This window comes from Chelonia mydas, chromosome 2 (genome assembly GCF_015237465.2).
Source record: "Chelonia mydas isolate rCheMyd1 chromosome 2, rCheMyd1.pri.v2, whole genome shotgun sequence".
NCBI lineage: Eukaryota > Metazoa > Chordata > Testudines > Cheloniidae > Chelonia > Chelonia mydas.
Window position 1 is genome coordinate 228598549 of NC_057850.1, and position 12103 is coordinate 228610651.

Here is a 12103-nt window from a genome sequence, read left to right on the forward strand (position 1 = left end):
CCCCAATTAGAAGAACAATGAGCAAGAACCATTCATGCTCCCTTGCCTATGAACTTGAGTTGGAAAAACTGTAACAAGAGTGTTTGTATTAAAATGATGTTAATAATGCATAGAAAAAATAACAGTGTATTACTGTGGACTCCAGGTGGTGCCATATCTAACATGTATGCTATGTTGATTGCACGTTTCAAGATGTTCCCAGAAGTCAAAGAGAAAGGAATGGCAGCTATTCCCAGGCTGGTTGCCCTCACCTCAGAGCATGTATGTGTTTCTATTTTATCCAGTTTGTTAAACTTCTTTTCTTAATTAAACCAGGACAGAAAGAATACCCTAGCAAGGGATTTGTAGCTACCTGGCTTCATTTCTGTTATACTCTCACTGGTAATAAAAAGGGGTGGTTTCTTGTTACATGAAGGGATATACTGAATGCTTGATATTGAAATGTATAATATTCTAAAGCAAGATCTATAAATCACTGTGTCTTTCTGGCTTTCACTTATATCAGTGTAAATTTTACTGTGAAATCCAGTGTGACTGAGCTCAGAATCAGGCTCTATAACACTCTGGCAGTGATTTCTCTGTTTCTGCTCTAACAGAAATAGCAAGTCTCTGTAAATCCAAACATCAGTAGCTGACACTGTTCCTATTGTAATTTAGTAACAATGTGATAACATACATGAAGACAGTGATATTTAAATGCCATACATGCAGTAGAATAAATATCAGATCTATGCTTGCTGCTGAACATGGGGGGTAGGCTGAGTTTACCATTGATTTATCAGCATGAACCAAACCCTGAGTCCAGCTTCTTTGGCAATAAGGGATGCATATGCCCTAGGCACTTGCATAAACTGGCTGCGCACTGAGCTGACCAGTGCTAGGATGAGGGGAGGTGGCTTCACACATAGGATGGGTGAGGGGAAAAAACCACAACTGTCCCATGTGTGGGAGAAGTAGTGAGTTTCCCACTCCTGTCTCTCCCCATGGTGGAATTTTCTTGGCTTTAGCGCTGTATTAACCTCCCCATGTAGCGGAAGAGGGTGGAAAGAGAAGACAGGTCATGCTCCCCCTCTAAATTTCCCTCCAGGTGACTGCTTTAAGCCAAGGAGGAACCTTTGCCTGCGAGGGCATCAGCAGGGGCACTGCACATGCTCAGTGCCTCCCCAGGCCTCATCCTCAAAGACATCAGTGCCATATGTGGCAATGTGAACAGTCAAAGTTGGGGTGTCCACCGTTGGGAAGGACAAAGGGTTAAGTGGCCTCAAAGCTGCAACATGGATGTCTGCAGGGAAGGTCCCTTTCAGGATCTGTGTTTGCTCCCATGTCTGCAGAGACTAGATGGTCCTGCAGGCTCCATACAGCAGAGCAGCTGGGCTAAGAATTTGGCCCCACAGCAATCAGAGAGAAAAATAATCCATAAAATAATAATGACTATCCAAAAAGGCCATGCGGCAATGGATACATAATCAATAGAAAACCAGGAACCCAGCAAATTCTTACAAACAAGGTTGTTTAAAATAATAATTCCCTCTGGTCACTATGTAATCTAACAATATTTCATAGAACTGGAACAGTAAACAATTAATCAAATCTTACTATCAGTCTCAAAATAATGAAATGAGTTTTAACATCATTGAGTTTTCATGCTAAGGGGCAGGAATATTGCTACTTAAAGTGACTAAAATGTATTCCAAAGTCAAGTGTGTTGTCAAGGCCACAGTATGTAATATAATCCCTGAGAGCTGATAGTTATATTTATTAAATGGTCTTAAATTACAGTTATTGCCCCTTCCACAAAACAGCTGCAAAACCACAGATAACAATGTAGAATCCCAGTTTCCAGGGATCAAACTACCCTGTGAACTATAGTTTCCTACAAAATATCCAGATGCCTTTTAGGATATTGCTTGATGAAACTGAGTTATTTGAGTCCTCTAACCCTTAGTTCATTACACAAAACTTGCAGGTTTGGGTGCTTTATTTATTTATTTTAAAGTATAATAGAAACGGTTCCAGAAATGTCATAGTCCCAGCGGCATAATCCTATTTAGAATAGAAGTGCTGTTCAGAATCAGAACAGACATGAGGATTTTTGGATGTCAGTTAGCACACCCAGCTGGCCGCCTTGTCCATGTAATACAATTCAACCTGATGTTAACTTCTCTCTGATTCAGCAACATGCCATTACCAAGCAGTGTTGCTACAGGGCGAGCATTCCACACACTCTGCCCCTCTATTTGTGTTTATGATGGAATAGTAAACCCAGGTATAAAATTGCTGTATATCTTTAGGTGAATAAAGATGGTGTGTCTGGAAAAGTAAAAATCCAACAGGAGCAAATCCAAGACAATAATATCAGCACAAGCAGTCGGAGTCAGTTCTCATTTTCACCAACATAAATTTGGAATACCTCCATCGTTACATTAATGGAGTTACTCCAGGTTTACACTGAAATCACAGTCTGGCCCCTTGAGCCAATGAATATTCAGCCATCTAGTGTATGCTTCAGTTAGAAGACCCTTTGTATTCTGTACAGTATTATGACATACCTTTGACTCTGCATCACTTCTATTCCATCCCACCATTTAGGACACTGCTATAGCTAACCTACAACTTTATGGGTCAAATTCAGCCCTGGTATAGCTCTATTAAGATGCACTTGCTTACACCAGGGTTAAATTTAATGTTCTATATTTACTGGCACAGCTTTCTAGAGCCAAATGCTGATCTCATTTGCACTAGATGTGGAGTAACTCCCTTCAAGTCAATGATGCTGGTTTGAGTCTGGTGTAAGAGAGAGGAGACCTTGTAAATGGATCCTTCATAGGTAAAAATCCTGGATGTCACCCATTATATTCCATTTTTATATAACTTTGCAAACCCAATGAAAGTCCAAGACTTAGAGCCACTTCCTTGGTTCCATTATGTCTGCTTTGTGCTGTTCTGGCAATGAAAAGCAGACTGAACACTGCTTTAAGCGTTTAGCTAAGTTGTTTGCTTACGTACTGTAGGGAGCATTGCATAGGCCAAAGAAAGTGGGGATGCCCAAAACACCTTTGTGGTGCATCAATTCCCATGTGCCAGAACAATCCCCTGGGGACCTTGGCATTTGGCACAACTTAGAGCAGCCCTATGGTTTCTATAAATTGCTTCTTGGGACTGAACTGTCACCTCAGGATCAGGTGTGTGTTGTTCCCCCCGCCCCCCCCCGCCCCCAAGCTGAAGTTGACATCAAATGCTTGGTCCTGTAGATCTGGTCCCAGGTGTATATTTGTGCACACTCCAAAGCAAATTGTTACATATATGATGCAAAATGAGAACAGCATTTTGCACCGTATTTGTCCATATAGCCTCGCAATTGCACCTTATACTGTAACTTTGGGCCAGATTCCTTTTTCAGTTACACGTTTTTAAATGCAAAACTTTTTATCTGAAAATCACTGGGCTCTAAATACAAAAATAAAAAGTTACAGTGAAAAAAACCAAGTTAATGGTATTTCCCCTTATTCAACCAAATAGTAGAAGGATAAAGAAAAGAGACGCTAAAGATAAACACCTATGGATTGTTCTAAGCTCATTCACACTGGCTTCACACCACGTTTGTTCCATTGATTTCAGTGGAATTACACTAATATAAAGTGAGATCAATCCCAGGCTCTCAGCCATTACAATGATTTAAGAGTATGTAAGTAAATATCCTTCTTTGTTCCACATAATGCAAACTCAGATTTAAGAAGGGTATGAAATCCAGCTAGATTATTTGCTGAGTCAGCTCACGGAGGAATGCATGGCCTAGGGTCTGAGCCTGCATTTCTTGCAAACCCCAAAACCTTAGGGATCCTCAAGGACTGCAAGTTTAGGCCCTAAAAGGCTTTCACTTAATCTGTGGGCTTGAGATTAATTAAGGGCTATAGGGTTTCCTCCTAGGGTTCCAGGGATAAAAAGCAGCCATGTCTGGGCATGGGTGACAGAAGAAGAGTACTGCCTCCACATCATCTCCTCTCCTCCAAGCCTGCAGGAGTTTGGAGGGTAAGATAGTGCTAAGTGTCAACTTACCCGCTGCCCCATTCCACTCTGCCCACGAAGGACTCAAGGAAAAATGGCAGCTAGAGTAATGACTGGCAACATGGCCCAGGGGCCCGGAAGGAGTCAGCGGGAGGCTGGGAGCCAGTGTGGAGGCACAGGGCCTCCAGAATATTCCTGGCTTCTGCACATCCTTCAGATCCATGTAGATCTGTTGATTTTAGTGGCGGTCAATCTCCTTCCCTTCCTCTGCCACCCTCCAGCACGTCTGCATGGGGACAGAGGTCACCTCGTGCTCCAATAGTCAAATTTGTAGGTTTGTAGGAGTCACAGAATTTCCTGTCACATGCTTGGGAGCAGCGCTGGGGGTTATAGCTCTGATTACATCCATTAATTGTAATGAGGACCAAAGTTGGCATAGTAATGAAAACCATAGGGGTGGAGCTGTTCAAAACATTTTCTCCTCAATGCTTTTTTGGCTGAAAAATGATGCTTTGTCAAAGCTGAAACACTTGGCAGCATCCTAGCAATTCTGACAAAGCTTTTGCCAGAAAGTTTCTGGGGTGCAAAATGGTCACTTCCAGAGAGGGAGGAATCAACCTTTTTGATCCAAAAATGGACATTTTGATACAATTTTGTTTCACAAAAACATTCTAAAAGTTTTGGTTTTGTTCCAGTGTAATGAAAACAAATTTCCAAATCTCAAATACTGTCATGAAATGGAATTATTGTTCTTCAGCCAGCTCTCCCTAGGAGATAGTTTTCCAGGCCCTGCTCCACAGATAAGGCTCCCAGAGGTAGCACGTACATGATGGTGTTTTTAGGGAGAGATTTGAGGATACTGGAAACTAGGGTTTTCATTTGGTGCCATACAGTATGAAGTTATTCCTAACCGGGATAGTTTCTCCACTAAATGCATGGCAGAGTACTTATTCCTCTAATCATGCAGAGGAAGCGGGCAGAGATTGTGTTTTCCATCATCTAGAGAAAAGTAGCTTTGTTCCCAACATAGAAATTAAGATCAATTTTAACTCTCTGATTGCCGTTTCTTTTTTGATTACCTCATACATAAGGATTCAAAAAATTGGTGGGCTTGATTGAGGAATAACTCCATTTAAATCAATGGATTTACATCATATACCAGCACAGAGTCCAACTGAAGTAAACGGGCTCCATATGGACATAGGAGTCCACTCAGACTCAGATCAGATTGCAGGATTGGGGCCTTCCTGCCAAAAGCTCCAGCTTTGATTGCTTGGTTTCATTTTCAGACCTGTACAATTTCTCCTTGGAGCATTCCACAAATAAACCAAAGAAAACCAGGTGTTGGCCTTGGACTTCGTTGCATGAGGAAGGCTGTGTGCAGATACATTATTTGAAATGTAAAAGGTAGAAATATTTGCATGTCAGGCAGAGGCAGAATTATGATAACTTATCCTCCCCTAACATTAACAAAATACCTGCTAACCTTCTAGCAGCAGCAAATATAACACCACACAAAGACACATATCTTACTTCAGTGTGTTTAGAACATTTATGTGACTATAACCAGCATGCACATGCCCTGGGAGGATTCCGTTTCGATAGAGAATTGCAATAAATGCTACCTTTTGCTATTAGACATTTACAGTGAGTCACTCTGGTGCAGAGAGTCCACATAAGGCCCTCCACACCATTTAAACCCTGGGCGAACTGCAGAGGGAAGCTTCTTCGTACCCTTTGTGCCATGGAGGGTGTCTCCATTAAATAGGCTAATGTGGAGAAATTGTAGGGGACGAGACCCCACACTTACACAGGAGCCATGTCCCAGAGTCTCTACATAGAGATCACAGAGGTGCCTCTAAGGTGCCACTAGTACTCCTTTTCTTTTGTCTTAGAGGGTCAACTGACACTCTTCTATCTGATAGGCTGTTCAGCCTGCCCAGAGTTTGGGAGTTAATTCCCCACCCAGTTAATTCCCTTCACAAAGCTTATTTATGAATTTCCCCCTGACCAGAATAGACATGGGCATTGGGGATCACAACATTATAAGTTTTTTTTCTTCTTCAGTTTCAGACATCCCTAATTAGGAGATGATGATTTATTAAGCCATAAAATATGCAGAAGATTGAACGTCATAATCATCTATATATTACAGCAGGGATCATGTAAGATAAGAATAGGTCACCATATATTTCAGTGTCACCGAAATTGTTAATGAACCTTTAAATCTAATTAGCAGAATGATTTCAATTCTTCATTTTTTGGAAAGGCCTGATTCTCTCATTAACGGCCCTGTAATAAATTTGTATTGTGCTTCCCACACTACAAAGTTCAATATAAAAAAAAGGGGGCACAAAGGATGATGGAGACAAACAAAGTTATTCCAAACACCCTAAGAAATTTTAGAAAGAGGAAAGAATCTCCTAGCTTAACATGTCCATTTTATGTTGGGTAATAATCTACCCTAATAAGTTGGCATTAACAGTACTCTACCCTTCCTGCTTTTCAGCATTACATTTAAAACACTTCCCTTTCAAAAAACAAATCTAGGTTTCTCTTGAATCCTTCTTCACTCAACTGTAAACCCTTGCTGGCATAAAACATAAGTATCTCATACATCTGGAATCCCTTGCTAAGCTATCTCGAAGAATGTCACCTGTGAGAAATAACTTCAGCTTCCTCAGTTTTTCCTTGTAACCTCAATTCTTCAGGGTTATCTTTGTTGCCCTCCATACACTTTCTGGAAGGCAGGGCTTTTCTTCCTGTTAACGGGGTGTCACACCAAAGTGGGCAGTGTGCTTTGTCAGCCCATTACCGGATACAGCACACTCCCTCACCTCATGTCCAGCTCCACTGCCCAGCATGTAAGGAGCATGGCTGTGCCTACTTCCAATCTCTCTTCACCACCTTCCTAACTCATATTTTCTCAGAGGGGTGTACAGGCAGTCAGCCCCTGCTCTCCCCAGCCCATGACAGAATCCAAGATCTGGATAGCCACAGGGATAGGGGTGGGGCTCACTTCCTCTTCCCTTCATTGCCACACAGAACCCAGCAACACTCTAAACCAATGCTAACATAATGAGACTTAATTTCTCACCAACTCCTCTCGGCCCCCGCCAGCTAAATATGTTTAACCTTTTAGTTATCTTATTCACCCGTGTGTCAAAACAGGACCGTTCCCCCAAACTGATCTGTCCACTATATTCTTGAGTGCTTTGTCCAGTTTAGTTTTAATTTACCCAAGTGACCATGCTTCTACCCCTTCCCTAGGGAGATTAGTTTGTAGATCAGTAGTTTTCACTGTTAGGAAAGTTTTCCTAATACTCTGACTCGCTTTCTCTTTGCTCAGTTTCATCCCATCACTTCTAATTAGAGCATCCAAAACAGTTTCTTCAAACACTAGTAGACCAACAAGAATGAAACAACAATTGTGCGCTCATATTTGTATACACAAGTTGAGCAACTGCATATACAAATGAGGATTCAGAAGTGTTAATTGCAGTTGCATTTTTGTGCATAAACCTCTAGACTGATTCCCCCCCCCAATGTTTATCCCTAAATCACTGTTGTTCCTTATCTCTGCAGTCCCTTCAATTTGTAAGCAACTTTCAGACAAGTGAGATGCCCAGAGCTGCATGCACTTTTCTAGGTTCAGTTTCACCAGGGCTGTCAGCCTACCAATGCCTTGAAAAAGGGACAGCTAGGCTTGGCTATATTCCAGTGGTTGCTTTTGAGCATATGGTCTTAATTTTCTTCCTAGTGCTAATCCACATAAGTCAATGTTTCCTCTTTTATGGCATTCTGAAAGATTTTATTTTCTACTAGATAGAAGAGTTACAGGAGCAATTCCATTTTACCCAGTGTGGAACAATGAGCCAATTTCATCCTTTCTGTAATGCCATTGACTTTAAAGCCAATGAATTACATTTAATGCCATGTCTTCAGTTCTTTAGCCCTTTTCTATATAACTGATATATTATACTATATAACATACAGGTGTCTTTTCACATAACACACATGTAACGTGTAGGTAAATAACTGGATGGATGAAATCAATGATTTTCTTAAATTGGTAACATAATTGCTGGCTTTAGTGAACTGTTAATGAACTACCAGTATTTTGACACTCTTACAGTTCCCCTCTAATCTGTCTAAAGATCAACAGAGTCTTCCTGCGCTCGGGATTTTGTTCTAAGGTTCATGATGTCAATAGCCTCTTAGTGGAGTCACAGCTGCATTTTCACAGGGCTCGATGGCTGGAGTGCACATGATGACATTGCCTCAAGAGAGGTGCTGGGGAGACTGCCTCAGTGAAAACAAGCCTTCCTGGTGCTGCTCCTGCCACATGGGCAGAAGGAGGAAACTGCTTCCTCTGGTCAGCCAGGGTATCACCTCCTCCCTGCTTCCAAGGGGCTTCTGCGAACCTGCTATGGGTGCGCTTGTGTAGTTGCACAAGGGATGGAAAGCAGCTCGTTCATCACCCTTCCACTCTCGTGAAGCCATGCCTGAAGAACCCACAATCCAGCCCTAAATCAAGAGTGGGTCCATGAATCTGCAGGAATAAAGCTCACCCTTTACTTACCTTAGCGAAAAACATTCGTGTGTGTTTCTTAACATGCACATTAAGGATTGCATGAAAAAGAGTGCAGAATTGTGCAGAGAGGGGTACAATGCTGAGCGGAACTGTCGTATGTTTATTGGATTGAACACCATTTACCCTTTCACGAAAGAGACAACAGAACTGTGGGAAAGAACATGCAGGACTTGAGTAACTCAGTTCAGCTGTGGTTTTGACAAGCCAGACCATGCCAGTGTATAGAGTTGCATTACATGCAAACATCTATTCTTAGAACACTTGGGGCCTGATCCTGGAAGATGCTGAGTGCCTTTGGGAGGTGCTGAGCACCTTCAACTCCCACTGAAGTCAGCATTTACATGCCTGGTCCCTGGGCTCCAATTCAGCCAAACTTGTAAGAACATGCTTAAATCCATTCCTATTCATCAAAGCACTTAAGCATGTGCTAAACTTCAAGCATGTACTTCAGTCCCATCAAAGTCAATAAGAGTTATACAGATGTTTAACTTTAAGAACATGATTAGTGGTTTGCTGAATAGGGATGATTTACTGAACTGGGGACCTAGAGCACAGATTGCAGGACTGGAAAACTTAATGCATGATTTTGGCATAGCTGACCAGTGTACAGTGCTGGTATATTGCAGTCACATACCACAGGGGAAGTTTCAGCGATCAGTTTAACCAAGAAATATTATTACATCATTAGGAATATAGGCCTGCCATGGGCTGTATAGACCCCAGGTGGACTGGCAACCGAGGAATTAATGCAGGAACTGCCAGCTAGTTCTGTGTGGCAGTCTCACCACAGCTGGGAGAATAAAAGAGCTGAGAAGCAGAGGAGTGGGGCAGCTGCCAGAGGAGCCAGCAGTCCAGAGAAAGGAGGTTCTGCCAGCAAGCTAGTGAGATGCGGCCCCAGAGTGACAACAACCCAAAGAAGGGATGACTTGAGCCACAGGCTGCAGAAGCCTACAGAACCGAGGGAGGTAGGAAGGAGCTCAGGGTACTGCAGGAGAATTGATGAGAACTGATCCTGCCTGCCTGGGTTAAGAGCCCTGAGCTGGAACCAAGAGGAGTGGGTGGGCCTGGGTCCCCCTACCTACCTCTTAACAGAGATATAAGAGCCAAAGGGGGTTCCAGGTTCCTGGAGGACAAGAACCAGATAATCCCTACCAAACATAGGGGATGTCTGTACACTCCAGTGGGACAGAAATTAACATCCCTGCCCCCGGAATAGGACTATAAAGATTGAGACAAGAAGGGCAGGCTGATTGCCCTGCCTGTCTGAGCAGAATCTGTGCAATGCCGTGTCTGACCAAAGAGTGGCATTGATGTGTTGAGGCGCCAGGACACAAGGCATCCTAGAGAACTGCTTTCATACTCCATCTGTAACTTCAGTACTTGTTGGTTCAAAAGTGATTTTGTTATGACTAACTATGACGGTCTGCAGGATTGCATTTCGAGTGCAGTGCCTAGTGGGTTAGTCTCTATCACAGTATTATCAGCATCTTTTTCATAAAATCCTTTACAAATATTTGCAATAAACACATCTCTGTTCTGCTTAGAATTGTCTTCAGAAAAGGAAAGCCTTCTTTCTACCCAATTGTATAATCCAATGAGTCAATTTCTTACATTTGACAGAGGAGAGAGAACAAACTAATTAATAAAAGCCTGTTGATTTCAGGAGTCTGATAAGTGAAGGAAAACAAATTATTTATCCTATAAGAGAAAATCCCTGTTGTAATCCTGCCAATTATGTGACTCTGATAAGACACTACTCATATAATTATTCATGTAACTTTAAGAAAAAAAATTAAGGGTTTCAAAAATCAATTATTTAATAAAATCAGCACTTTTTCATTAGTTTACTAGATCACTTAATATAACATATGCATACATTATTCCATAAATAGCTATGTTAAGAGAATGTTGAGAATGCACAGTTCAGCCCTAAAATTCAGAAAACAATTTATTTTTCAAAATGGAAAATTTTATGCCCTGAGCACACGTTTTCATTATTTTTTTCTTTACCCACCTGTTAGTCCCACATACATGCAGAGGGTGACTCCCCAATTTCCACATCACAAGCTTATCAAGATAAAAGCCCTGCTACATATATTGCACATGCCCAACAGGTAATCTTCAAAGATTCATAACTTGGACAAATCAAAACTTCTTTTCTCCAGAAAAGGCATTTCTCCTAAATGAGAGCAGATTTCAAGCTGTTTGTTACTGAATATGTTAATAGTCTCAAGAATTTTTTTAATGTGTTCTCAAAAAGGTCACAACACTTGTGCTCAATTTTTTCTTTTTCTTTTTTTTTAAATTACCTTTGGTCAGAAACTAAGCACAAAAAACTTCAGCTGAAATGGTAAAGTTCTTAGTGACTGAAAAACAAGAGTTTAAAATGGAAACCATTGTGCAACCTTACATATAGTCACTTCTGCTCCTGCTGTAATTAGCGAAATGACATTAGATCATTTTACATAGTGGCAGAGTTATTTCTCCCCTGACTTATATTCTAACACCCCACTTCTTGCTGCAGTCAGGCACTGCAGTCCTGCTTTCATGACATTACTAACTATTACCTCTGGGTCCCTTCCTACCGCTGTCTCCTCTAAATTAAGTCAATTTCGTCCTCAGTTTGGCAAAACACTTAAGCATGTATGTGTGCTTAAGTGCTTTGCCTGGGGTGTCATAGTAAACAATTTTCTCACCACCTCCCTGTTTTCCCAATGTACTCAAATCCTTCTGTATGGCACTCTATTGTATGCAGTACAACTGACGTCAAGCAATTGCTTTGTGCAGTGCTAGTGATTAATGCTCTTTTGGAGTCTGTCCCTGGACACACGCAATCCTGTGAGGGTCGGGGGGGTGGGGGATGGACTGCACGCTCTAGTGTCTTTTCCTTCTCTAACATCTGTGACTTCATGATGAAGTCTAGTGTATCTTGTTTCTATGCTTTGCCCTACACTAATGCTGCTGTACACTATACAAATATGTTCCTTCTGCTTGATTAGTCAGTGTTAGAGACTTATGATTACATGATGTTATATATGCACATAACTGCCATCAATATTCAAGTGTTAATGTACACCAAGTGGCAAACAGATTCATAACTAATTCGTCTAATCATGAATTCAATGGAGGATTTCCCCTAGGAAAGTTGTATTTACTCTTTTTTGAAAAGTTTAATGATCTGTAGTTAAAACTGTAAGACTTTAGACAGATTCATTAATCAGTTTTAGGTTAATCAAAACCAGTTTCTCAGCTGTACAGTTTGATATAATGATTATATTAAATGTGATTGAATTCCTTAAACTGTAATCCCAAATTACAAACAAGCATTTATTCAGGAGTCAAGTGCTGACTCATGAGGGAAATTAGATTGAACTATTTTCCAAACATATAACTTCCACTTTTATCCTATGCAGTGAGAATAACATTCCTGATTTTGATCTTACACTTCTGTAACTCAATTTACTCTAGTGCAGTTACAACTAATTTACACTGTCATGAAATCAG

General features: G+C 41.3%; 1 protein-coding gene across 4 annotated transcripts in view; it reads left to right on the plus strand.

Annotated features, from left to right (window-relative positions):
• GAD2 (glutamate decarboxylase 2) overlaps nt 1-12103 on the plus strand; it is a 53328-nt gene that overhangs the window by 16011 nt on the left and 25214 nt on the right. For 2 of the 4 annotated variants that reach the window (XM_037890868.2, XM_043541356.1), the window contains one exon: nt 146-261. The exons of 1 other annotated variant lie outside the window; for it this stretch is intronic. In XM_037890868.2, the coding sequence (XP_037746796.1) occupies nt 146-261 (116 nt within the window). The remainder of the gene's footprint in view (nt 1-145; nt 262-12103) is intronic. One more of the 4 variants, XM_043541357.1, reaches the window with a different exon arrangement.